The sequence below is a fragment of the Myotis myotis genome, unplaced genomic scaffold (assembly GCF_014108235.1).
Source record: "Myotis myotis isolate mMyoMyo1 unplaced genomic scaffold, mMyoMyo1.p scaffold_m19_p_16, whole genome shotgun sequence".
Lineage (NCBI taxonomy): Eukaryota > Metazoa > Chordata > Mammalia > Chiroptera > Vespertilionidae > Myotis > Myotis myotis.
This window is the reverse complement of record NW_023416320.1, coordinates 926,566-953,193: the sequence shown is the minus strand read 5'-3', so window position 1 is coordinate 953,193 and position 26,628 is coordinate 926,566. Positions and strand designations below refer to the sequence as shown.

Below are 26,628 nucleotides of genomic sequence, written 5' to 3'. Positions count from 1 at the left end.
TCTGAGTGACCCTCCCCACCCCACTCCCTCCTCCGGGGATAAGGCAGGAGCCGACTGTGCTTTGGGAACAAGGTCGGACAGACCCCATTCACTCTCGAACCTCCAACTGCAGCATCCTGCCCAAGGGCGCCCCCTCTGTCCCCTCCTACGGGCGCAGCCCTGCCTGTCCGTCAGGAATGCTCTGCTCCCAGGCGCCCAGAGCTGCGCCCTCAGTGCTGGCCTCGGCCTCCTGAGCCGTCTCTGTCCCTGCGCTCACTGCTGTGGCCCAGTCCTGGCACACAGAGCCACTCAACGCACACAGACGCGCCCCCTGAGCTCGCCACCTGCACTCACAGGCCCTCCTTTAGCCCACGCACTGAGCCAGTTACAGACCCCAGCTGCAGCGTCTGTCAGTGACAGCAACACGCGTGCGTGCAGCGCCCCCACCCCGCTGCCCCCGCCCGGGGCCTCACCTGCCCTGAGGCAGCAGGATGTTGTTCACGCCCCCCAGCTTGACGTTGATCTTCAGGCAGAGGTTGGACAGCGTCTGCGGCGTGGTCCGCTGCACGTTCTTCATCTGCACGCACTGGGTGGCCATCCCCAGCACCGTGTCCCCCACACGCTTCACCTCGGCTGCGGCAGAGGGGACGGGGCGCTCAGGCCGCTCTCCTGGCACCTCCCTGAGCTCTCGCCTCGCCCGCCCGCCCGCCCACCCTGCGCCTGGGAGGCAGGGGCCAGGCAGGCGCAGGGAAATCAGAGCCTCTGGGTTCAAGTTCTGGCTCCAGCACCGCCCTCACTCCTCGGGCAGGAGGGATGGGCAGAGCCCAGCTGGAAGCCAGGGGCTGGCATTCCTGGGGCGGAATGTCATCTTCCCCCACAGCACCCAGGACTCGAGTCCCGGAATCCTGTGCATCCTCAGCTAACACCAGGCTGAGCTCACAGAGCGGACCGGGCCCACACCCCCCACCGCCCGGCTCCCTGGGGAAGCAGCGCCGCTCCCGCCAGCCGCCTGCCTACCGTAGACGGGGGTCTTGCCCGGCAGGATGACCACCACCAGCTGCAGGCCCGTGTACGTGTTCTTCAGGTGCCGGAACATCGGCTCCACGCTGTCGGCGCCCTGGGCGTACTTGCAGAAGCACGGCTGGCCCTGGATCGGCATCCCCGCGTCCCTGGAGATCTTTCTGAGCTGCTCCGTGAAGGACCTGGAGGGGGGGGCACATCAGGCCAGGAACCCCGCGTGCTGGAGTCCAGACCCAACCCAACCCGTGCCGGAGGTCGGGGTCGGAGCCGCCGCCCTGGACAGAGCTGGCCCGCGCGTTCCCGCGTGGAAAAGGGTGCAGTGCTAAGCACCCACAGGCCGCTGAGGAGTCACCCCAGCTCTTCGGCTCCAATAAACCGGAAGACTCCCAGCAGGCCCCACCCTGGCCCCCGCCCTGGCCGTGGCCCCGTGCAGAGTGACGAGGTGCCGTGCTCACGGCCCCGCTTCCATGGGACACACCCGCCCGCTCAGGCCGTGAATGCCCACCACTGTGGGAGGGGCCGTTGCCCTCGTGTGCACAGCGGGGAGACGTGGATGACATCATCGTGGAAAAGGCAGGACGGCGAAGCTAGAGTCACACCTGCGGCTGCGGCCAGCGGGCCGAGGCGCCGCGGCGGGCACGCACGCGGGCTCTATTCTAAGCTCCGGAGCAAAAACAACGGCGCCTTCGACAGAGGCTGAGGACACGGACCCAGCCCAGCCGGTCGGTGTTGACAAAGAAACACATTAGTGACTGCATTTAGCGTCCACGTGCACTGACCGCGGGGCCACCTGGCTCCAGGCAAAGCGGAAGGAAGGGGCCAGGACAGACCCCGGGGACGGCCCGGCCCAGACGTGGGCCCCAGCTCGACTCTGAAGGCTCTCGGGCGGCCAGCTGGCCCTGGGCGTGGGGGCCGACAGCAGCCGCCCCCACAGCCCCTCCCCCCACGGCAGCTCCCTCTGCAGAAATGTTCTTGGCTACACTCCCCGGCCTTGGTCTTGTCGCTCCCGCTTCCACCCGAGGGAGGAGGCGGCTCCGCCATGCGGGACGCTGCGGCTCCCGGCGCTGCCCAGCTCCCTGGAGGGGCGATCCCTGGCGGGGCTGTCGGGCACACTCCCTGCCCAGGACAGCTGCCCAGACGACCTCCATTCCGCCCCTTCCAGGGAATAAGGCCCCTCTGACCATCCCGGCCTCCTTCTGGCTTCATTTTCTCCGTCTCCCTCCGCACGGACTATGTCGCTAATGTTCACTGAGTCCGCTTCTCTCTCTTGCCTCCCCTTTTTTTTTTTTTAAAAAATATATTTTATTGATTTTTTACAGAGAGGAAGGGAGAGGGATAGAGAGTCAGAAACATCGATGAGAGAGAAACATCGATCAGCTGCCTCCTGCACACCCTCCACCGGGGATGTGCCTGCAACCAAGGTACATGCCCTTGACTGGAATCGAACCCAGGACCCTTCAGTCCGCAGGCTGACACTCTATCCGCTGAGCCAAACCGGTTAGGGCTCTCGCCTCCTTTTTTTAAAAAAAATGTATTTTATTGATTTTTTACAGAGAGGAAGGGAGAGGGATAGAGAGAAACATCGATGAGAGAGAAACATCGATCAGCTGCCTCCCGCACACTCCCTACTGGGGATGTGCCTGCAACTAAGGTACATGCCCTTGACCGGAATCGAACCTGGGACCCTTCAGTCCGCAGGCCGACGCTCTAACCGCTGAGCCAAACCGGTTGGGGCTCTCGCCTCCTTTTTTACACTCACTCCCGTTTGCTGTTCTCTCGTCTCATCTGTGCTGCCGTTCCCTCTGCTCAGACGGCTCCGAGCAGCTGTGGGGAGGGGCCCACACCGCACGGCCTGTCCCTGCACGGCCTGTCCCTGCGCGGCTGCGGCTCTGAGGCCGGGAGAGGCCGCCCACCCCGTGGCTCCCGCCCGAGCCCGCACGGCTGCTGGCGCCTTACTTGAGGTGGACCTCGGTGCACTGGCGCTGGGGCGCGAAGCAGGCGATGGCCCACACCTTGATCTCGATGCCCGTGTGAAATTGCTTGTTCCTCATGTCCCAGACGCCCTGCACCGGCGTGGCGACCGCTTTATTCTGCAAATGGCGAGACGGTCAGAGCGGGAACAATGGGAACACAGTCCCCGACCAGACAGTGGCTCCTGCGGCTCAGAACGGAATCTCTGTGTCGCGCACCTTGAGCTGCCCAGCACTGCAGGGGTCCAGGCGGCTGCGGGGAGCGGGCGGGGGGACAGGACGGAGGGACGGACAGAGGGGGATGGAGGGTGGCTGAGTGGATGGACGGGTGGTGGGTGAATGGACGGACGGGCGGGTAGATGAAGGCGTGAAGAGGTGAATGGACGGACGGTGAGTAGACAGGGACACTATGCAACTCACGTCACATATATACACACAACGATCTCCAAGACTTCTACGGGCTCTAAGAGAAATTACTAAGTAAAAAATAAAGCAAGGTGCAGAAGTGCATTTAATACGCCGTCTGCAGCCCGGCCGGTGTGGCTCAGTGTCGACCTAGGAACCAGGAGGTCACGGCTGGATTCCCAGTCGGGGCACATGCCCGGGTTGAGGGCTCGATCCCCTCAGTGTGGGGCGTGCGGGAGGCAGCCGATCAATGGTTCTCTCTCCTCATTGATGTTTCTCCCTCTTCCTTCCTCTGAAATCAATGAAAATAACAGAATAACATGCCTTCTGCACAAGAAGGGTGAAAACCCTGTGCCCACCCCTGGGCGGCTCGCAGAGGAGAAACACCAGTGGCTTCCTGGGGGCGACCGAGCTGAGAAAAAGAGACTTTTCCCTACAATTTCCTTGCTGCCTTCTGAGCTCTAAAACAAAAAATACGAAAGAAAAATACCCTACAAACAAAACTACCCCTTGCTGGCGGGGGACTCACTAGGAGCAAACATGCCCTCCAAGCTCCCGCTCCCCGCGGAGCCCGCCCCCCAGGCTGTGCACCCGAAGGGACCAGCCACGAGGAGGGAGGGGACCCACGCATGAGCCCCGAAGGCTCGGTGGCCAGGACGCCTCTGCTTACGTGCTGATAAAAGCTGGGGGTCAGGGGGCAAACCCAAAGAGACGCCCAGGTGACCGACTGCTGCGCCTGCAGCCCCCGCCCCCCTGCCCCCGGCACCAGGGCAGCGGGAAGCAGCGAGGCCTGGAAAGCAGCTCGTCGCCGAGAGCGCCCGCAGCCCAGGGCAGGGCTGCCACTCTCCATGGACACCAGTCACCCTCGGGAGATAGAGGCTGACTCCGAAAAACTTCAAGAAGAGCCAAGGAAACCGGCTCCCGTGCAGCCCTCACTCACTTCTCTGCCTGGACTTGGGCCGGCACCTGATGGGGGACACCCGTGGTCCGTGTGTGGACACCCCGGGCCCCGCCCCGCGCACGTACCCGGCCCCCGTAGAGGATGGAGGGCGGCTGCAGGACCCGGCCGGTCACGTCAGTCATCTCATCTTTGACCATGATTCCAAATTCCCGGACGTAGGGGTCAGTGTTGAAACTCGCACTCCTCATCTTGGAAAGGGGAGAACAGGCAGAGTCAGGGGTGTCGGCTGCTCCCAGAGCCGTGTCTGTCCCCACCCGGCCGCCCCCAGGACGGGACACTCACCAGCTTGCTAATCTCCTCTTGCCGATCGGGCGCCGACCTGGCCGTCGCTCTGATCATGGTTGAGGTCTGATTGTCAGTCAACTTCTTTATACATCTCTGTCCTGCCACGATGTTACAGACCTACAGAGGTGCAGACGCGGCGTCAGCGCAGGGCTGGGGGGCCCGGGACACGGGGGGCAGGGCTGACAGCAGGACTAAACCCCGCTGGTGACAAGGCACCACCCTGTGGGTGGCTGTCCAGGCGCCGGGCTGTGGCCTCCGTCCTCACAGGGAAACAGCTGCCCGCCACGGAAGTCCACCTCCGGGCCACGGTGGGTAAGCTGAGCCACGGCCTTCGATGGGGGGGGGTGGGGGCGGGGGGGGGCGCGCGGCGGTACACAAGGACCGAGAGTGTGAACCACCGACAGAAAAGCGCCAGGACCGGGCGCCCCGCGGGCCCTCTTCCCAGGCAGGGCATTTTCAAACAACCAGTGAGAAAGTTCATTCTCAGAGCACGTTCGCCCCTCGCCAGGGACCTGCCGGTACGAGGCGCCAGCTCTCATCTTCCACGCGAGGCGTGGCGAGGACCCGCAGGGGACGGGCGGGGGGGAGGGGCTTGCCTCGAGAGGAAGGTAGGTGTGTTTCTGCTCCTGCCCGACTTGTAAACATGGGAGGTGGGGGTAGCGCAGCACCAGCTTGTGCCGGTCCTTAAAGTACTGGGCCACCGTGCACTCCACCGTCTGCCCGCTCTCCTGCTGCAGCGGGAACCTAGGGGACAAAGAGGAGCCCGTGGGGATGGCGGCGGCAGAGGCGGAGGAGGCCCCCCGCGCCCGCCAGCCTGGGGCTGCGCCCCTCAGGGCGATGCTTGGGGCACACAGCCAAGGCCCCGCCCAGGGGCCAACAACACACCCACCCCTGGGTCACCTGGACCGTCCCAGGCCCTGCCCTGCCACGCTCCCCGCAGCTGGGAAATAAAAACGCCTGTGAGCCTGTATGCAGGATGCCACCGGCACACGCGGCCACAGGGACGCGGGGAATCGGCAGCCGAAGCCCAGCCGACTGCGCCCCACACTCTGGCTCTGAAACTGGTCCATGGCCGCGAGCTCCAGGTGCCAGCCGGGCCTGCAGCTCCCGGGTCTGCGCGGGCACCCTCGCCACCGTGTGGGTGGCCGGTGCGGGACCAGTGCCCCACACCCTCTGGGCCAGGAGACCCTGTGGAGGAGGGGGGGCGCACCTCCTGCTTCTCCCCAGGACGGTGCCCACCCTGCGGCCTGGCAGTCACTCCAGGGCCCTGGATCCGGCTGGTAAGTGAAGCCAGGGCCACTCACAGCTAAGACGGGGCCACGCCCAGGAACCGGGGGAGGGAGAGCAGCCCGCTGCTCCCAGCATGCTCAGCCCCGAGCTCGGGAGGAGGGGCCCCTGCTCTACACGGTGGGGAGGCTGGCGGGAGCCCCCAGGTTCCTTCCACTGTGAGGTTTGGGAACCCTGGGCTAATTTCAAAACCGACTGGATCCTTTTTCCCGGAGCCACTGCCCCCCAGGGCCCCTGCCTGGCGGGAGGGCCACGGCTGGGGGAGCGGTTACGTTTGGTTGCTGGCCGGCCGCCGGGTCACGTTGCAGACGCGGTACTTCCTCTTCATCTGCCCACAGTGTGTGATCTCCACCTTCAGACCTGGCGGCACAGAGCAGCGCCTCAGCCTCGGGCAGCCGGGCAGCCGGGCCCGGGCTCACCCAGGGCTGCCTCCACCCCGGCTCCGCCGAGGCCACGGCAGAAGAGGGGGGCGCGGGCTCAGCCTGGGCCCCCGGGCCTCCTTGGCTCCTTTCAGCAGCAGCGCCGCGGGGCCCTCGGAGCAGCCTCAGCGAAGTGCCGGCGCCGACGGCCGAGCCGGGTCCCTGGGCCCCAGTCGCTGCTCCAGGAGCCCCGGGCAGAGGGAGCGCGACAGCGCGGGGCTGCGAGGTGACCCCCAGAACCAGGGCGCCCGCACCTGCGGGGCCGCAGGACACTGAGCACAGCCACGCGGCCGCTGGGCCTGACCTCGGGGGGGGGGGGGGGGGGGAAGCTGGTGGTCGCCCTCGCCCACAGGCGTCGAGGCAGGGAGGGCCCCCCCCCCCCCCCCCCGCGGAGAAGTGGGCTCGCTCGCCTGGGGGTGCCCCCGCCCCCGCCCCTCGGACCCAGGCGGGCACCCACCTTTGATTTCTTTGGTAAACTTGACCCTTTGGGAATCTGTCAGAGGTTTCTGTTGTTCTTCAATACTTTTAAAATCCAGAACTTCACAAACAAACTCGATGACTGGCTGTGCCTTATAGAACGCCGTTGCCGAGACTGGAGGCGGGAAAAGAGACACAGGCAGGGGCGTGACCGGGTCGCCCTGCGCCCCCTCACTGACCGCAAAGCCCACCCTCGGGCCTTGGAGACGGGCAGAGCCGGCGGTTCACGCCTCGGGCTGCTGGAGGCGACCGTCCCCCTCGGAGACCGACACCCCAACATCACGCCCATGAAGGCTGGATTCCCGACCCTCCGAGGCAGGGCTCTCTGAGATGACAGCCCTGGGCACAGCCTGAGAACCTCCGGGAGACAAGGGGACAGGCAGTGGGGGGTCCACCCAGTCCCCCCGAAAACCCCATCCTGCCCTGTGGCCGCGGCCGCGGCCTCTGGGACCTTGTTAGATGCGGGCCCTGTGGGTGGCTCCTCCGCGAGGACCACGCCCGACCGCCAGGCAGGGGACACAGGCCGGAGACACAGCAGCTCGGGCTCGGCAGTGGCCGTTGGGAGCTGGCCGGCCACAGGGGCCCTTCGAGGTCGCGGCCCCCAGCAAGCCCCACCCAGCCCCACAGTGAAAACGAGCCCTGCTCACCATCAATATTTAGCATCATTTTCCAAAGAGAAGGGCGGACAGACTGATGGAAGCCGAACCACACTTCCCGGCCGCCGCCCAGGGGGTTGGAGCAGCCCTCGGAGGCCGTGAAGAAGGAGCGGCCCACGGGCGTGTACCTGCAACCAGAGACCCGGCTGAGCTCGCAGCTGCGCCACCTCCCGCCCAGCGAGTTCAGGCGGCGACTGGTGGGGACGTGACCACAGAATGAAGCAGAAGTCTCATCGCGCCCGGGCCCTGAGCCCCGACAGGCTCCCCCGGGGCCGCTCCGTCCTGCGGAGTGTGGGCACTAGGCCCCCGACAAGTCCCAAGTGTGGAGGCCACAGGGAGACGGTGGAACGGCAGCGCTCAGGCCCCGCGGAGTGGAAGCCGCAGCTGCGCCCCACGCGGGGAGGGGGCCCTGCTGGGCTGGGAATTCCCGGGAATCTCTTTCGCATTAAAAATGTCCCCCCGTTAGCACTGCTGGGCTCGCACGACGCAAATGCACACGACCGTCCCAGGGGACCGGGCCAGCTCCCCGCGCCCCACCGCGGCGGGCCTCACCTCATGGACGGCAGGTGCCTCATGACCACGTCGAGGGCCTGGATCGTCTCGAAGGGGACGCTGGGCAGCCGCCCCGAAAGTGCATCGTGTAACGCCTGCAAGCTCACGCAGGACACCCACTTGATGGACACCTTGAAGATGCGGTCCTTCCCTTCGCCCGGCAGCGTGACCTCCAGCTCCACCTGGGGGCCCAGAGCGCAGGTCATCCACGCGGGCCTCCGCCCCACGTCAGAGGGGGTCACGCTCAGCTGGGGGTCGGGTCAGCTCCTCTGAGGAGCGCGTCCCCGGAAGAGGCAGGGCGGCCTGCGGGGGCCCTGGGAGTTCTGTCCCAACGGAAAGAACCGGCAGCGAGCTCTGCAGGGACCGAGTCACGAAGAGAAACCCTTCCCAGACGGACGGGTGGGCGTGGAATCCGACCTGCCCGCCCAGCTCAGTGGTTGAGCATCGACCTAGGAACCACTGATGCTTCTCTCTCCCTCTCCCTTCCTCCCTGAAACCAATATAAATATATATATTTCTTAAAAGAGGAACCCGACCTATTTTACCCCGAGCTGTGCTGCCAACTTCTATGGGGGCACGTTTCACATTCGAACAGCATGGGGACTCCCCCCCGAAGGAAAGTGGGGACCCCCCGAAGGAAAGTGCTCCTGAGCCCCTGGCGCAGCGATACACACGCAGACGAGTCTGAATGGGCTCGGTGTGGCTTTCCTTCTCACACTTTAACCAAAAACAAGTGTCAAGTCAAACGCAAAGCTCTCATCAATGAGTCTCCAACGCTCCGCTCGCTGGTTTGCAGGGCGCCTCCCGCGCTGGCGGGCAGGGTCCGGGCACCCCCGGGGGGACACCGGGCCATCGCCCCGTGCCAGGGGTGCCCGTGCTATCTGAGCCACCAGCCTTCAGCACGGAGCCTTATCACGAGGCGCCTGGCCCAACGCCTCTGCTCTTATCGGCACAGCCCCCGCCGGAGCCGGAGCCGGAGCCGCAGCCGCAGCCGCAGCCGCAGCCGGAGCTGCCCACGGGCACAGGAGCTCTGTCTCCTTAGGGTGATGACTAAACGCACAGCAAACACCGCGAGCCTGCCGGGCGCACGGACAGCGGGCAGCAGGCAGGGCAGCAGGCGAGGCCTCCGCGCTCAACCGCCCCGCAGGGACACCTTCGAGGCGGGAACTTCACCATTTTTTAAACAGCCACTCGCCCCGGAGCAGGACACAGACGGGAAGAGAGGGCGGCTTCGAGCACGCAGGCCTCCCCGTGTCGGTCACTCCAGGTGAACCACTGGCTACAGGCAAAAGTCAGCCTTGTTTTATTGCCACGGACACACACACACACATGCCTACAGCCGTGCGGGCACCTCTCCTCAGGCGTCACCACCCCAGGGGCCACCGGGCTCCTGTCTGCACACCTGGCAGCACCTGCCCCGTGGGCCTGTCTCACATGGGAAAGCCCAGTGGTTTCAAGACCTTCTCAATTCCTGTCTCCCAGGGCACCGGGCGGCGTCCGGACAGGCCAGCGCGCTCCCCCGCGGGATGGTCCCGCACAGCCAGCCACACGCAGGGCCCAGGCCCCGCCCGGGACTCACCTTCTCCCGCCCGATCGGAAGGGGCATCGCTGTGTAGAGGTTCTTCCTCCCGTCGAACACTGGCTTCCGATCCCCGAAGATCTGAGTTTTAAAGTGCTGGACCATGTGCTCCACTATTTCCCTGCCACAGGACAGACGCGAGCAAAATGTTAAGAGCGGACAAGAGGCCCAGGCGCCACACCCTCCCGGCCTCGGCTCGTCAGGAACGTGAGGCCCGGCCCCGAAGGAGTGCCCGGCCCTATCCCGGTGCGGCCTCTCGGTCGGGCTCCGGGACAAGGACCCTGAATTTCCCTCAGACCCCGAGTCAGCCTGACCAGCGGCCCAGGCACCACCCGCAGGTGTCCGCTGATACCCGACGTGGGTGCTGTCTGTCCTGGGGCCTCACAGCAGCTGGCCCCGGTTCACAGGAGCTGCTCCGCCAAGTGCCCCCGGGCACCATGGGCCACGTGAGAGCCACACCCCGCAGAGGCGCCGACCGGCGGGGGCAGGAGGAGCAGGGCCACGCTGGCACGTCTGCCGGCAGCTCAGGGCCGGTCGCGGCACCGAAATTCAACTCACGACCACGGGACGCGCGCACACTCAGTGCCTAGCAAAGTACAGGCGGGATGACCGTGACCCTGGCCTGGCCCTGCGGCCCTCCAGGCAGACATGTGAAGGACGGATAGCGAGTGGCCGGCAGGGGGATGTGGCAAAGGGGAGACAATCCTGAGAGCAGGACAGAGGGCGGGGCGGGGCGGGGGGGGGGGAGGGAGGGACCTAAAACTTCCCCACGCTGGGGCCTGAGCCCAGCTCTGCGCAGGCTTCTCTCGGGCAGCCCTGCCCCGTCAGGAAGCAAGAATCAAAGGCACCCCTCCGTCCCCAGAAAGCACGGACAGCCGGCCTGCCCAGCTCTGCCCGCCGACCTTGCACGGCGCAATCACAGGGACCCCGCAGTCCGGCCCGGACACCCTGTGCCCAGGAGTCCCCGGGGCAGACGGAGCCTCTCCATGCATCTCCTCTGATGGCGCCACCGAGAACGCACCAGGCCTCCGGCCTCCGACACCACCTGGGAGATCACAGCCCGGGCAGCGCAAAGCGAGGGCCTCCGCGCAACGCCCCTGCGCCTCCGTGTGCCACTGGCCACCGCGCCTCTCCAGCCACGGCTCCCCAAGCCTCAAGGCCCATCTTCATGGCCAAGGCGTCCATCGCCTCAAGGTCAGGTGGCTCCGCTGGGAGCTCCACCCACATGGAGAACGTGACCGTGAGCAGGATGGAGAGGGCGCCGCCCAACCATTCTCTGAGGCTGGCAAAGCTTTCATTGTTTTAAAATGTATTTTTATTGATTCCAGAGGGGAAGAGGGAGGGGGAGGGGGAGAGGGAGGGGGGGTGGGGGAGGGGGAGGGAGAGAAACATCAATGAGGAGAGAGAATCATTTATCGGCCGCCTCCTGCATGCCCCACTAGGGATCGAGCCTGCAACCTGGGCATGTGCCCTGACCGGGAATCGGACCACGACCTCCTGGTCCATAGGTCGGTACTCAATCACTGAGCCACGCCGGCCGGGCAAGGCTAGCGCAGCTTTTATCTCAACGCCCGACAAGGTGATCATGGGCCAATCTCACTGATAAACACAGACGCAGAAACAAAGCAGTAACAAAAGGAATCCAGCAACAAGTCAACAATAATACAACGTGTCAAGGTTGGGCAGACGCCAGGATTGAAAGGTCGGGTTTAAAGGATGAACGTAATTATGTGTAACAAATTACAGACTTAAGTAACAGCCAGCTATAGACCTTCTGGAGGGAAGCAAAAGAGAAAAATCTGTAAGAAGCTGGGCAGACAAGATGTCTCAGCACATAAAACAGTCTCAACTGTGAAAGAAAAGATTAACCGGACGATAGAAAAATCAAACGTCTTTCTCTTAAGACACCTTCACTTGTGAAAAGAAAAGGCAGGCCGCTGCCTGGGAGAAATAGGCAAAAAACCACCGACGAGGACGCGACCGGCTACAGGTCAGAGACGACAGCGGCTGCTGGGTGGGCCCGAAGGAGACCTCGGGCGGAATCGAGAGCCCAGAGGACCGTGGCCTCGCGCACGTTTCATTTACGTCAGAAGCAGCAGGAGCGAGAAGAGCTGAGGCAAAGCAACGAACTGGAGCCCGTGCACCTGACACAAGGTCTGCTCCATGCCTGCTGCCCCTCACCCGGCTGCGGGCAGGAGGCACCGGGAACGCCCAGGTCCAGCAGGCAGCTCCCCGGGCTGAGGGAACAGCTGTGCCAAGGGGACTCTGCTCGACCATTACAGCCAGCACCCCGATGGGGGACACGCCGCCCCCCGATGGTGGCACCATTCTCTTGGCCTTGGCGCAGCCTCTGGGGGACTCTACCCAGTGTCTCCAGGGCACACTGCCCCGTAGGGAGCACAGTGTGGAAGGGGAGGGTCGGGGTGTCTGGAGCTGGCCTGGCAGCAGCACCCCAGGGGACAGCCCAGCCTGAATCCAGTCCTCATCACGGCCTCACATTCCAGCCTCAGCCTTCCTCGGCCTGTGCTGACCTGCAGCCCCGCTGCCGCCGGTCTGGCCCCTCCTCCCCACCACTCACCCGGGCCAGTGCCCATCCCAGGAGGGGGTTCCCTCAAGGTGGCAGGAGCCGCCCAGTCGGTGTCAGCACCAACACGCCCACATTTTCCTGGACTACTTTGACTGTAATTGCGGCAGGGCCTTAGCCAAACCACACCACAATCAATCCTGTATAATAAAGAGCGAATACACAATGGTCGTCACGCCCTCGTGCCAGGGCTGGGGGACCTGAGGCCGCGCCCCCCGCCCCGGCCGGGGGACCTGAGGCCGCGCCCCCCGCCCCGGCCGGGGGACCTGAGGCCGCGCCCCCCGCCCCGGCCGGGGGACCTGAGGCCGCGCCCCCCACCCTGGCTGGGGGACCTGAGGCTGTGCCCCCTGCCCCGGCCGGGGGACCTGAGGCCGCGCCCCCCGCCCTGGCCGGGGGACCTGAGGCCGTGCCCCCCGCTCTGCGGGGCTTGACGGGGGTGGGGCCGGCCGGGTCTGGGTCTTGCACCATTTCAAGGTGCGTGTGGGTGGGTGGCGACTTGACTCTGCGTCCCGCGGTGCGCCCCAGACTCTGACAGGAGGGAGATTTTCATACACATTTTACCAATTTTTTTTTCATCTCTGACACTTCTATTATAGAGAAAGGGCAAATAGCAATATTAAAATATTTCCTCTAATTAATTCCCTTTTAATGTGCACGAATTTTGTGCACCGGACCAGTAGTAAAATAAAAAACCCCAGACGCTCACACACTTAACCAGGCGGCAACGCCCAGGCTCGGCACCCAGGGGCAGCAGGACACGCTGGGACATGGCTGGCGGTGGCCAGAGGTGCCGCCCAGGGCCCGCCTTTGCTCCTTTCTGTCTGACTCGAGGGAATTTCTAGTGGGTAACTTTCAAACCCAGCGGGGGGGTGGTGGTGGGGCAAGACACCTCGCTTTAATCACCGCCAACCACTTCCGTGGCCAGATAACACAGCCTCAGGCAGACCTGTTTTCATAAAAGGTGCTCCCTGCGCGCTGTGGTTGGCGGCACAATCAGACCCACCGCCCGGACCACCAGGGCCCGGGAAGTGCTGCCTCCGTGCCCTCCACCAGCACCGAGTGTCCTGACCAGACTCTCACACACAAACCAACAAGCCCCCAATAACCCCAACAACTTACGTGAGATGACGGACTCCTTAAAAGACACAAACTACCAAAACTAATACAGAAAGAAATGAAACAAACAAACAAACAAACAAACAAAAAAAACAACAAAAAACGGAATAGTCTACTATCTGGTAAAGAAATCAAACTGTTGCCGGCCGGCGTGGGTCAGGGGCTGAGCGCCAACCCAGGAGCCAGGAGGTCACGGTGTGATTCCTGGTAGGGCACAGGCCGGGGTGTGGGCTCGATCCTAGTAGGGGGCAGGCAGGAGGCAGCCGATCCATGGTTCTCTCATCGTGGATGTTTCTATCTCACTCTCCCCCTCGCTCTCCCTTACTCTGTGGAATCAATAAAAACATATTTTAAAATATACAATTTGGTGGTTTTAGCGGATTAGAGAGTTCTGTAGCCATCAGCACCATGTCAGTTTTGAACACCTTCATCACCCCAGAAACCCCAGACTCATTAGCAGTCACTCCCGCCCCTTCTAGAGAAATGAAATGTTCAAATACAACTTAGAGTAACAACATAACATCCTGGAGAACAAATAGACCCCCGAGCTGCACATTATGAATAATTGCGAAGAGAAACTACGGCAGCCGCCTGTCGAGAACGTGCTGCGTTTATGGACTGAAGACTCCGTGGCAATCCCCCCAAACTTAACGACAGATCACAGCAACCCAGTGCCAGCTCCCAGAGCGGGCTGGCAGCTCGTGAACGTAAACCGATCCCCTGAAGGTGGCAGGCCGAGCAGCGCTGTGTAACAGACCCTCACCTCACACCGTGCAAACCATCATTTCAAGACGGACCGAGACCCAGGTGCACAAGTCACACTGTCATCCTTGTAAAAATATCAAATAAAGATAGGGTATCTTTGTTACCTCCGGGAAAGCGAACGCTCCTTAGAGAGAACCCACCGTGTAAAAACCATTTTCAAAATTTGCTGCTGTACTTCAGAGACATAGAAAGCTCTGCTCACAACGACGCCGGCGGTGAAATGGCCAGCTCCGCTGTGCGGCTCGCCCAGTCACACCTGCGCCCACAGACACACGGCCCCCCAGCCCCGGAACCAAAGACAAGCACCGAAGGCCGGAGAAGACCAGCCGGCCAGCGCGTGCCGACAGGGCGCAGAGCGGGCCCACTGGCCGTTTCCCACACCCACACCCGCACCTGCACCCGCACCCACCCTGTGCCCGCCCCGTGCCCGCCCTGTGCCCGCAATCCCCCTCCCCGCTATGTGTCTAAGAGAAACGTGGACGTGCTGGTCACAAACACGACGAAAGCAGGTTCACAGCAGCTTCGTGCAAAGCCCGGCGGCCGAGCCTCTAACAGGAGGGGGAGTGACTAGATGATGCAACGGCCCAGGCTGGTGTGGCTCAGTGGATAGAGCGTCGGCTTGCACAGCAAGGGGTCCCGGGTTCCATTCCGGTCAGGGGCATGTGCCTGGTTGCAGGTTCCTCCCCGGCCCGGGCTGTGGTCGGGGCTCGTGCAGGAGACACACAATCGATGTCTTTCTCACATCGGGTCTCTCTGTCTCTCCCCCTCTCTCTAAAATCAATGGAAAAACACCCTCAGGTGAGGATTAAAAAAGAACAATAAATAGATAAATAAATGAAATGATGAGCTATTCACGTCAGACGGTCCTGAGCAGTAAAACAAGAAGCTCCTAACACAAGGATGCCGGTCCACCTAGAAACATGAGCGGACGGACAAGGGGCCGAGCCCGCGGCGATACGGCTCGGACACGACCTCAGAGCGCAGGGCCAACGGGCAGGGGCGGGCAGCTGTGAGCGTCTGGACACGCACTTCACTGCACCGCGAGACAAAACCGCTTTCCACAGCATCCACGCGACGGGAAGGAACTTCCAGGGGAGGAAGTGGGAGGCCCCGCTGGACCGAGCTGACCAGCACCTGTGTCTGCAGCAAAGTTCACACCGACCGACCGACCGACCAACCCGTCCTGAGGAGGACACGGTACCTGTTCACTCTCCGCGGGCATTTCTCTGGCTTGATATCCAACTCGTAGTGATAGATGTCGATTTTCGGAATGTCCATTTCAAAGAAGTTGGCCTGTAACTTGATTGTTCTCCCCGAGGTCCCGAAGTCCGGTCTGGGCGGAGGCTTGAAGGCATATCCTTGGATGGGCGGCGGCGGCGGCGCCGGAGGCGCGAGCACTGCAAGGCAAAGAGGTCACGTCACGCGGGAACGGAACGGGAACGGGAACGGGAACGGGCGGCTCCCTGAAGCAGGATGGTCCTGGCTGAGCCATCCTCCCCCTCCCCGGACCCCACACCCAGTGCCCCCCCCACCACGTCCTCCCCTGGCTCTGCCCAAACCCCTGAAATGTTGCATTTTCCTGCTGAGCGCTCACAGCCCACAGCCCTGCACCCGCAGCCCCTCCTGCCATCACAGCCTGGTCTGCCCACTGCCAAGACCCTTCCCCACCTCATCCACGGCCACTGCACGACCCTCATCACTGTCCCACCCGCCTCCGCCCAGTGCTCTCTGCTTCCAGGCCGTGTCTGAGTCACCTGCCCAGCGCCTCCGTGGCTCCCCAGCACCACTCGACACCTAGGCACCCGCAAATCCCCACAACCTGGCCCGGCCTCACCCCCCAGGGCCAAGACCCCAGGCCCTGCCCACAGTCCCGGTCCTGACGGGGCCCATCAGCTCCTCACAGCGCTGGCTCCCTCCCTCCCTCCCTCGCGTGCCCAGTGCAGGCGTGCCAGCCTGTGCTACCCCCACAACTGAGGTGCCTGGCTCCCCAGTGGGAACATGAGCATCTCCGAGGGTCTGAGAGCACGTGACACACAGTAGGAGCGCAGGCCCTCGATCCCCCTCGCTTACCCGCGAGGACACCGACACTCAGACGGCGAGGAGAGGTGAGTCACACGGAGCCTGCCCTCCACGGTGGCCACCAAGCCACGCGCTGACCAGCTCCTCCAGTGACTCCCGGGCCCCTCACAGCTGTGCGGGGCCCACGGGCACCTGCACGGCCACGGTCTCTCTGGTCCCGGAAACCGCGACTCAGCACCTCTAGTCTAGACAGCGGCCCCCACTCCCCACCCCGACAGGCAGCGTCTCCACAGAGCCAGCGCCTCGCTCAGAGGGCCCGCAAACCGCTCGGCGTCGCCTCGCCTGCACGGGAGACGGGAGGGCGGGCACTGTGAGCGGCGGCAAGGAGACAGGCGAGTCATCGACGGCCGGCACCACTATTCACACCGCCGACTGGACGGGGTGCGCTCCCAAAGGAAGCAGGAGCTCCATCCCCACTAAAATGGGCAGTGATTCCACCACAGCCGCTAGAACCCTGGTCTCAGCCTCAGCGGACAGAGCGCCAGCCTGTGGACTGAAGGGCACATTGATTTCCGATCAAGGGCACAGGCCCGGGTTGCAGGCTTGATCTCCAGTAGGGGGCGTGCAGGAGGCAGCCGATCAACGATTCTCTCTTCATTGATGTTTCTCTCTCCTGCCCTTCCTCTCTGAAATCAATAAAGATGTATTTTTAAAAGATAAACTGTGATTTTAGGAAAATTTCCCCCCAATAATTGAATACTTTTAATTTTCACTCCAATGTCTGTGGTTTCTTAATCCTCTGAATTAAGAAAGATCCAGAGCCTTCTATGCCCGCGTCCCCTGGAGCGCGCCCTCGGACGGCAACGGGAGCGGCTCCGCTCTCCTCCCCTCGCAGCCCGGAGCCCGGCTCCTCACATTTATTTTGTTTTCTTTCTGTGGAAAGCGAGCTGGCGCCCGAGGTTACTGGCCTCACGCAGCTCCGTCTGGAAGCCTTCAGGCCTCTCCCTGCCGCGACTCCACAGATGACACACTCACAGATTGCACAACACGCTGTACGTGCCGGGGCGGGCGCCAGGGACAGGGACTCGCCAAAGCACGGCTCTCCGTGCTCACGTGTCGCCTCCCGGGAGCGCCCGGGCCAGCCAGCAAGTGGCTGTGGTGCGTCCACTTCTCGGAAGCCCAGCAGGTCACATGACCCTGCGCCAGGGCCCCCACCGTGCCCAGGAGCCGACAGAGTGACACCAAACCCAGGCCCTCGGCACCCCCCCAGCCCCGCCCGCCAGGCCTGAAGGCCTCACCTCGCTTAAATCTGACACCCACACAGGCCAGGCCTCGGGCCCATTCCTCAGGGGGCCTGCTTTTCCTCCGTCCCCAACACCTGTTCCTTCTACGGGGCTGGCCCTGGGACACAAAGAAAACCGTCCAGCCTGCTTGCACTACGCTGTCAGAGCAACGCAGAGACTGCGACAGCGACACAGTAATCCCTAACTCCACCAGCTTTGTCTCCTTCCAGCTTTTTAAAAAATATATTTTTATTGATTTCAGAGAGGAAGGGAGAGGGAGATAGAAACATCAATGATGAGAGAGAATCATTGACCGGCTGCCTCCTGCACGCCCCCTACTAGGATCGAGCCCACAACTCGGGCATGTGCTCTGACCGGGAATTGAACCCGACCCTTCAGTCCGAAGGTCGACGCTCTATCCACTGAGCCACACCAGCGAGGCCCTCCTTCCAGCCTTTGCGAATGGCAGCCCTGAGAGCGGTGGGAAGACATTGGGGGTGCGAGGGGAGCCCACCAGCAGGGGCCTGGTGGGCACGCGCCCCTGGCTGCCTCCTGCACCGCGGCCCCTGCAGCGGGCGCTTGCTCCAACCCGGGCGCAGCATGGCTCCTGCAGGGCGGGGCAGCGAGGAGGCCGTCTGGTCTGCACCAGAGGCCGTGGCCGCAGAAAACACCAGCGCATCCGCCGGGAGGGTTTCAAGACGCACCCTCGGGAAGTCACAGAGGCGGAATGTGCCGTGAAGTTGGCGGGAACTCTGGGCGCGAAGGACCCCGGCTGTCGGGGGGCTCGGCCTCCCACACCCCCTGGGGCGGTGTTCCAGCAACCACGAGGTGACGGGCCACCGAACAAGCCCGGTGCCTGTCACCTCTGACAAGATCGACAAAACCGCAAGAGAAGAAAGGAGACGCCACCCGCCCGCGGGCCCTGCCCAGCAGGAACCGCCCAAGCCCCGCCCCTGCACTGAGGACTCCCTGCGTCCCCGGGGCGTGGGCTCCCGGGACCCAGGCCTCCCACATCCCCTCCCTCCTCTGCCCACTGGGGCGCTGGTTTCGCCGAGCGGGTCTCCTGTTGTTTCTGTAACTTAGTCCTGCTCTGCGTACGGGAAATCCCTGAGGAATGGGAACGCGGGGCGCTGGCCAGTGAGGCCGGCTGTGCTGAGGGAGCTCGTCCCCGCGGCCAGCTCATCCCCGCGGCCAGCTCATCCCGCGGCCAGCTCATCCCCGCGGCCAGCTCATCCCCGCAGCCCCGCGGCCAGCTCGTCCCCGCGGCCAGCTCGTCCCCGCGGCCAGCTCATCCCCGCGGCCAGCTCATCCCCGCGGCCAGCTCAGACCCACGGCCAGCTCATCCCCGCGGCCAGCTCATCCCCGCGGCCAGCTCATCCCCGCGGCCCGCTCATCCCCGCGGCCAGCTCATCCCCGCGGCCAGCTCATCCCCGCGGCCCGCTCATCCCCGCGGCCAGCTCATCCCCGCGGCCCGCTCATCCCCGCGGCCTGCTCATCCCCGCGGCCATTCAGCCCCTCGGCCAGCTCATCCCCGCGGCCATTCAGCCCCCCGGCCAGCTCATCCCCGCGGCCAGCTCATCCCCGCGGCCATTCAGCCCCACGGCCAGCTCATCCCCGCGGCCCGCTCATCCCCGCGGCCAGCTCATCCCCGCGGCCCGCTCATCCCCGCGGCCCGCTCATCCCCGCGGCCATTCAGCCCCACGGCCAGCTCATCCCCACGGCCAGCTCATCCCCGCGGCCATTCAGCCCCGTGGCCCGCTCATCCCCGCGGCCCGCTCATCCCCACGGCCCGCTCATCCCCGCGGCCATTCAGCCCCGTGGCCCGCTCATCCCCGCGGCCATTCAGCCCCGTGGCCCGCTCATCCCCGCGGCCCGCTCATCCCCGCGGCCCGCTCATCCCCGCGGCCCGCTCATCCCCGCGGCCATTCAGCCCCGCAGCCAGCTCATCCCCGCGGCCAGCTCATCCCCGAGGCCCGCTCATCCCCGCGGCCCGCTCATCCCCACGGCCAGCTCATCCCCGCGGCCATTCAGCCCCGCAGCCCGCTTCGGCCCGCTCATCCCCGCGGCCCGCTCATCCCCGCGGCCCGCTCATCCCCGCGGCCCGCTCATCCCCGCGGCCATTCAGCCCCGCAGCCCGCTCATCCCCGCGGCCATTCAGCCCCACGGCCAGCTCATCCCCACGGCCAGCTCATCCCCGCGGCCATTCAGCCCCGCAGCCCGCTCATCCCCGCGGCCATTCAGCCCCGCGGCCAGCTCATCCCCGCGGCCCGCTCATCCCCACGGCCAGCTCATCCCCGCGGCCCGCTCATCCCCGCGGCCCGCTCATCCCCGCGGCCATTCAGCCCCGCGGCCCGCTCATCCCCGCGGCCCGCTCATCCCCGCGGCCCGCTCATCCCCACGGCCAGCTCATCCCCGCGGCCCGCTCATCCCTGCAGCCCCGCGGCCAGCTCATCCCCGCGGCCAGCTCATCCCCGCGGCCCGCTCATCCCCACGGCCAGCGCATCCCCGCGGCCTGTCAGCTCCAGGGCCTTCAGTGATGACTCTGTCTCAGGCCCTCCTGGCCAGAGCGACCTCGAGGGCTGGGTCCCTGAGCTGAGCACACAGCAGTGCTGGGACTGCAGCGAGCGGGCTGGCCCGCCTGCCCATCACCGGCACACGTGTCTAAAAATTCCACTTTTAGCCCAGCCCGTGTGGCTCAGTGGTTGCGCGTGGACCCACGAACCAGGAGGTCACGGTTCCTGATCAGGGCACATGCCCAGGTTGCAGGCTGGATCCCCAGTGGGGGGCGTGCAGGAGGCAGCCGATTGATGATTCGCTCTCATCATTGATGACTCTCTCTCCCTCTCCCTTCCTCCCTCTCGCTCTCTCGCTCTAAAAAAAAGAAGCTTTTAAGCAAATTCCATTTTTAGAGGCGCGTCTCAGTGAAAGGGAAATGTAGTGAATGAGTCACCGGCTTCCTGTGCGTAAGTGGGTCACAGCCCAAGAGTTTCGGAGTTTCTCACAGACGCTGGGGCGCTTGCCATCACGGTGCTGAGGAGCCCCCCCACCCGGGGCAGGGTTGGCCCAGCTTTTCAGGGGTCGCAGAGCAGGGCTGGGGGCCATGGTTCCATGCACCCTGTCCCCCCCCCCCCCCCGGGGACAGGAGGGAGGCCAGGGAAGAGCTGGCAGAGGGACAGGAGAGCGAGGTGACAAGAGAATGAGGGGTGTGCGGAGGGTCTCCAGCGGGCGCGCCCCGGGTGGGGGCAGGGAGGCCGCAGTTGGTCCCTCGGTGCCCCCCCTCACGGCGACACGGCCAACAGAGGCCTCACTGCCCTGCGGGAATTCTGCTCAAATCCAACTCATCTCAGGGCGGCTGGGCAGTTCGGGCTCACCCACCGTGGACGGGGCGGCTGGGTCTAGGGGGCGGGGAGCAAGTGGAGGTGTGGGGAACCCCCAGGAGGTGGCTAGTGACAGAGCCTAGCAGGCTGCCCATCAGCCGAGCCGCACCGACAGGTGGGCATGGGGTGTGGCGGAGGGGACGGGTGGGGAGGGCGGGGCTGGGGCTGGGGCTGGGCCAGGCCCAGCTGAAGCACAACCCAGTCTCGGCCTCAAGGGAGTCACTCCGGGCCCCACAGCACAGTCCGTGGTCCAGGACACACGGACACACTAACCCTCCCCCGTGGACCCAGGAGGCCCGGCACAGACCCGGTTCTGAGACATGGCAGGCCCAGCGTGGCAGCCGGGCAGCCACTTGCCTAGGAACCCCTCCCCAAGAAGGCGGGCGTTGGGGTGGGGCTCGCATGCTCCCCACGGCTCAGCCTCCCTCCAGCCCCCACCTTCTGTACTGGTTTCGCCAGGGCTCTGTGCTTGTGCCTTCACACCTGGAGGTGCGGGTGGAGTGCACAGGTTGCCCTCCCTCTCCCCCCACACTGTGGCCTTCACCTGGGCAGGTGGTCTGGGTTCCAGGGCACAAGCCTGGTCACCAGGTGTCCCAGGACCAGGCTGCCCAGGCCAAGCACCTAGGCCAGTGGTCGGCAAACTCATTAGTCAACAGAGCCAAGTATCAACAGTACAACGATGGAAATTTCTTTTGAGAGCCAAATTTTCTAAACTTAAACTATATAGGTAGGTACATTGTTATTAACTTAATTAGGGTGCTCCTAAGGCTTAGGAAGAGCCACACTCAAGGGGCCAAAGAGCCGCCTGTGGCTCACGAGCCGCAGTTTGCCGACCACGGGCTAGGCCAGTGATGGCGAACCTATGACACACGTGTCAGAGGTGACACGTGAACTCATTTTTTTGGTTGATTTTTCTTTGTTAAATGGCATTTAAATATATAAAATAAATATCAAAAATGTAAGTCTTTGTTTTACTGTGGTTGCAAATATCAAAAAATTTCTATATGTGACACGGCACCAGAGTGAAGTTAGGGTTTTTCAAAACGCTGGCACGCCGAGCTCAGAAGGTTCGCTGTCACTGGGCTAAGCCAGCAGCCCTGGTGCCGAGGAGCCGGCCCACAGAAGCCAGAGAAGCCCAGCCCAGCTCCGGCCGTGAACCTGGACGGACCCTGGAGACACGTCATCCTCCCTCCACGATGAGCCGGGGGTGGGGGGTGGGGGGGAGCCCCGGCAGCGGCAGGCGCAGGGGGCGCTGTGCGCGAGGGTGTCCGGCCCCCGCGGCCCTTGCCTGCGCCATGAAGGACGCGGGAAAACGTTCTCCCCAAAGGGCCCCCACCAGAGCCTCACGGGCTGACGAGGGCCCCGCCCCCCACATACGGGCTCTGAGGGGCCAAGGGGCCTCACCCCTGAGCAGAGAAACCGGGGTCCCAGCTGCTGACATCACCCAACCCCCGTCGGCAGACAGCAGCGCCGGCCGCAGGCCCCTGGCTGCCCTGGGAACGCGTCCCTGAGGTGCGTGAGCTCACGATGTCCCGGCTGCCATGACAACGGGCTCGCCTGCTCCTCACACAGCCGCCCAGCTCGCGGGCGCCGCGTCGGGTGCAGAAAGCAGGCATCTTCCTGCGCCGTCAGCATCGCCGGCGGCCAGGCTGGCCCACCCGCTGCCCCCGGGGGAGGGACAGGACGGTGCACAGACCAGCCGGGGCCACAGCTCCACGTCCACCCTCAGCACCTGGCCAGGTTCAAACTGCGGACGCAGGTCGGTCGGCGCAGACCTGGGACCACAGGAGGCCCCGGCCCGGCCCCGCCCACACCCGCCCTTCACCGCACCATCCAGAGGTCCTGGCCACAGGTACACGCACCACAAACTAAACAGACGGAGCCAGAAGCCGCCCTGGAGACAGGCCCTCCCCCGCCCGATGGTGAGCCCCGCGGTGGGGAGGGGGCGGGGGGCTGTAGGCGGGGGTTGGGGGGCAGCACCGAGACAGGCCTGGGGCCGTCAGGGGAGACACCATGAAAACACCCAGGGGAGAGGCGGGCACAGGCTTCCCAGAAGGGGCAGAGCCCGCTAATGCCCACGCGTTTCCATGTGGTAAGAACAAGAGGCCACGCCCACCCTCAGGAGGCCGGTCACTGCCACGCCTCATGCCCCGGGCAGGTGCGGTCAGCCTCCCATTGTGGGAAGAAGAGAAATGAGAGGGAGGAGGAGGCCCGACAGAGCGGGCAGGTCCCCGCAGGGTGGGGGTCAGAGCTGTTCTCGGGAAATGGAGATGTGTCACCTGATTCCTGTAAGGCCCCCCTTCTTCCTCTTAAAAACTCGGTGGGAAACTCCAATCTGTCTGTCAGCCTGGTTCTTGCCGCACCCCCCCCCCCCTACTGTGGGGTCCCAGAGGCCCTCGTCACTACGGAAACGCCTCCCGCGTGTGTGGTGGATGAGTAACAGGCTAAAAATACGCGGCCTCCTGTGCGACCTCGGTGTGCAGTGTATGACACACCAACGGCCTCCTGCGGCTCCTCTTTATCTCTGTTCAGCCTCCAAGAACTGCCTGCGGCGGCCTTTTAAACGGGCTCTTAAGGTTCAACCTGAAACTCGTCTAAAACACGACCCCTTCCAGAAATGGCTCCCAGAGCCGCCCGTGTCTGCAACGAGAAAGTGTCACTGTAAGCGCTGGGGGTGGAGTTTCCCTTCGAGGCCAGAGGTCCGCTCCGAGGCACGCGTCCTGCTCGACGACGGGAGAAAAGTGCCGCGAGTCCCGAGGCTCACCTCCAGGGCCGGCCACGCCGTCTCTCCAGCGCGTGGACCGGCCTGAGGGGCCCTCCCGTGTTGGCGGGACCAGCTGGGGTTTCATGTTCACGTGTGCGAGGCCGGGAGGGAGGGAGCCGGGAGGTGGGAGCCACACTAACCCCAGAGGAGCCTCTGCCGACAGCTCGTGCCGAGGGTTCAGGGCAAAGCCCGAGGCACCCCGTGAAGCCACGGCGTCTCTGCCAGCGGCCGCCCGCTTCACCGAGGACGTGGTGCTCTCGGCGTCTACCAGGCTCCCGGGGAGGCGCTGGCCCCGGAAGCCAGCCGTGGCCTCCCAGGCGGGTCTCCCAGGGCAGCCGCAGGCCAGGCCAGAGGTCCCCATGGTGCCCGCCGGGCCTGGCCACCTGCCTGGCGCCGCCCACTGGCAGGCAGGATGCAAAGCGGGTGTCCCTGCCCAGGGCCCCTCGCGCTCCCTGCCGATGTCTGACGCCCCGGCTCCGCTGTCTGCCTCCCTCCCCGCGGGCGGCATGTGGGTCCCTCTGGGGTGGCAGGACCCCTCATTCCTGCCCCTCTGGCTGACACTTGCCAGCGGCGTTGCTACGGGACACGCGCTCCCACTTAATGAGAGCGGGACGCGGAGCAGAGAGCCGCCCACCAGCACTCACTCATTAAAAATATATTTGTACTGATTTCAGAGAGAGAGGGACAGACAGACATCCACGATGAGAATCATGGATCGGCTGCCTCCTGCGAGCCCAACTGGGGATGGAGCCCGCAACCCGGGCCTGTGCCCTGACGGGGAATCGAGCCGTGACCTCCTGTTCATAGGTCGAGGCTCAACCCCTGAACCACCCGGCCGGGCAGCCTTTACTGCATGGAAAGGAGAACGTGGCACTGAGCACACCGGCTCCCAGCACCAGGGCGTGGGGCTCACCTGTGAGCGTCCCGGGCCCCGGTGCTGGCTCGGGACGAGGTGCGGGAAAGGACTGTGGTGTGAGCAGCCGTGCGGGTCTGGCTGTGGCCGCTTCCTCCCAGTGTCTCTTGTGACGAAGGCGTGGCCACGGCCGGCTTTGTGGGCCAGCGCCCGCCCCCGAGCCCCTCAGACACCCAGCGTCCGGGCACCTCTAGCTCCCTAGTCGGCCGAAGCCCGTCCATCAGCATTCGCTTGTGGGTCTGATAAATTTTAAGGGAAAAGGAGGAAGAAAATGCCGCCCACAAAGAAGAGCACGGCTTCCATCAGCCCGGGGCTTCCATGGTCCGGCCTCGCCGCCTGGAAAGGGGGAGGTGTGTTCCCAGCCGGGCAGCCACCCTCCCTGCCGGGTGCCATCCCTGCGCCGGCCCGGCCCGGGGCTCCGGTCAGAGGCTCTGAAGTTTCACACCGAGAGCCACCTGGGGCCAAGGCCACGGCTCAAGTCCCTGTAGGTGAGACCTTCCGAAGGGCCCCTCGCATCCCCACCAGACCTCCACTGGAGGCCGCGCCGCCTCCCCCACCTCACCGTGCCTCGATGTCCCTTCTGAAAGGCCCCCTGCGCTGGAGGACCCGTGACCGCGGCTACACCCGAGCCGGGAGGGCTCAGCCAGCGCCACAGGCAACCGAACAGACTCCGCGAGCCACACCAGCGGCTTCCCAGCCAGTCCCGCCCCGGCAGTCAGAGGCCCAGCCGCCACTCAGCCCTGTGGACACGCAGGCCCACACGTCGGCAGAAACTCGCGTGGAGCTCAGGGAGCCTCCCGGGGACGCCCCGCCAGTCGTGTTCCCATCCGAGAAGGGGACACGTGCCAGGTCCGCTGGGGTCGCCCACAGCCACAAGCCGCTCAGCCCTGGAGCAGCGACTGGACAGGGAAGCGGCCTCTCCAAGGGCAGAAACAAAACAGCAAAACCGAGCAGGAAGCGCCCCCTGGGCCAGGCTGAACCCCGAGCCTCGCATGCGACAGCACCCCTGCCGCCGACCGTGGCCGCCAGCCTCCAGGCCGGGGCGCCCACAGCCTCGCTGTCCCCGCCCCCTGGGACCAGCCCCCTCACACACGGACGGGAGCGGGGGGACATGTTGGCGTCCGAGTTGTCTCATGGCTGCCCAGGTCAAGGTGCCTCTAATACTGCCCCAGGGCCCCACTCCATCAGCCCTGCCCCACCGTCCGCACACAGGTCAGTCCGGGGGCCTCTGGAGACACAGCGGCCAGAGACCAAAGGCAAATGGCTCTCAAACCCTGGTCACCTCCCCGCCTCCCGCCCCCACGTCCTGCCTCTGCACCTGCCCGACCCCTGCTCGCAACTCTCTCCTCCCCCGAGATTCCTGCGGCTGCTCGCGCCCTCTCCCTCCAGGATCTTTGTTCAAAGTCCCCTTTGCAGCAGGAGCACCTGTTGGAGGCGGCCCTCCCGCCCTCCCGGGGCAGGTCCCGCCGGGCGGTGCGCCCGGGGTGTGTGCGTCGGGGAGACTGGTTTCTCTCGCCCAGCTGGGCAGAGCCTGCGGCTGCAGCCCCGGCCCGGCCGCCTGGGCCTCCTCTGCCCACAGCACACGCTGCCAGCTACGCGGCCCGGCGTGTGGGAGGCGGGCTGGGGGGAGGCCCGCGGCAACCCAGGGCCCCACGGTGGCTCCGGGCACAGCACCCCAGGCCCCACGCCCCTGCAGAAGGACGCAGAGGGAAACACGCGTGCAGAGCTCCACACACCTCCCTGCGGCCACAGTGCTCCACACGAACACACAGGGTCCTCTCTTTAAAATAGGACTGCCCGGCCGGCCGGTGTGGCTCAGTGGTGCAGCTTCCACCTAGGAACCAGGAGGTCAAAGTTCGATTCCCGTCAGGGCACAGGCCCGGGTTGCAGGCTCGAACCCCTGTGGGGTGTGCAGGAGGCAGCCGATCCATGATTCTCTCTCATCATTGATGTTTCTCTCTTCCTCTCACTCTCCCTTCCTCTCAGAAATCAATAAAGAAAAACCTAATAAGTAAAATAACGAGAAATAAAATAGGGTAAGAACAGGCCCAGCTGACGGCATGGCTGTGTCACACGCACACACTCCCACACGCCGGGCGCAGGCGTGGCCCACCCGGGGCAGCCAACACGGCGTTTCGCTCGGAGCGCTGCAAGGACAGCGCGTTGTCTGACGGTGCCGTCACTGTCCTGTGAAAGGACGTGGCTTTCCTGCTAACG

The 26,628-nt window shown here is 64.6% G+C and overlaps 1 protein-coding gene across 4 annotated transcripts in view; it reads right to left on the bottom strand.

The window, feature by feature from the left end:
* AGO2 (argonaute RISC catalytic component 2) overlaps positions 1 to 26,628 on the bottom strand; it is a 44,138-nt gene that overhangs the window by 7,489 nt on the left and 10,021 nt on the right. For 3 of the 4 annotated variants that reach the window (XM_036337595.1, XM_036337596.1, XM_036337594.1), the window contains exons 2-14: positions 15,257 to 15,452; positions 9,591 to 9,711; positions 8,012 to 8,193; positions 7,451 to 7,587; positions 6,784 to 6,918; positions 6,180 to 6,267; positions 5,217 to 5,364; positions 4,618 to 4,737; positions 4,315 to 4,523; positions 3,189 to 3,432; positions 2,956 to 3,089; positions 997 to 1,181; positions 453 to 612 (exon numbers count right to left, since the gene is read on the bottom strand). In XM_036337595.1, coding sequence (XP_036193488.1) covers positions 453 to 612; positions 997 to 1,181; positions 2,956 to 3,089; positions 3,189 to 3,432; positions 4,315 to 4,523; positions 4,618 to 4,737; positions 5,217 to 5,364; positions 6,180 to 6,267; positions 6,784 to 6,918; positions 7,451 to 7,587; positions 8,012 to 8,193; positions 9,591 to 9,711; positions 15,257 to 15,452 — 2,059 coding nt within the window. The remainder of the gene's footprint in view (positions 1 to 452; positions 613 to 996; positions 1,182 to 2,955; positions 3,090 to 3,188; positions 3,433 to 4,314; positions 4,524 to 4,617; positions 4,738 to 5,216; positions 5,365 to 6,179; positions 6,268 to 6,783; positions 6,919 to 7,450; positions 7,588 to 8,011; positions 8,194 to 9,590; positions 9,712 to 15,256; positions 15,453 to 26,628) is intronic. The other variant, XM_036337597.1, reaches the window with a different exon arrangement.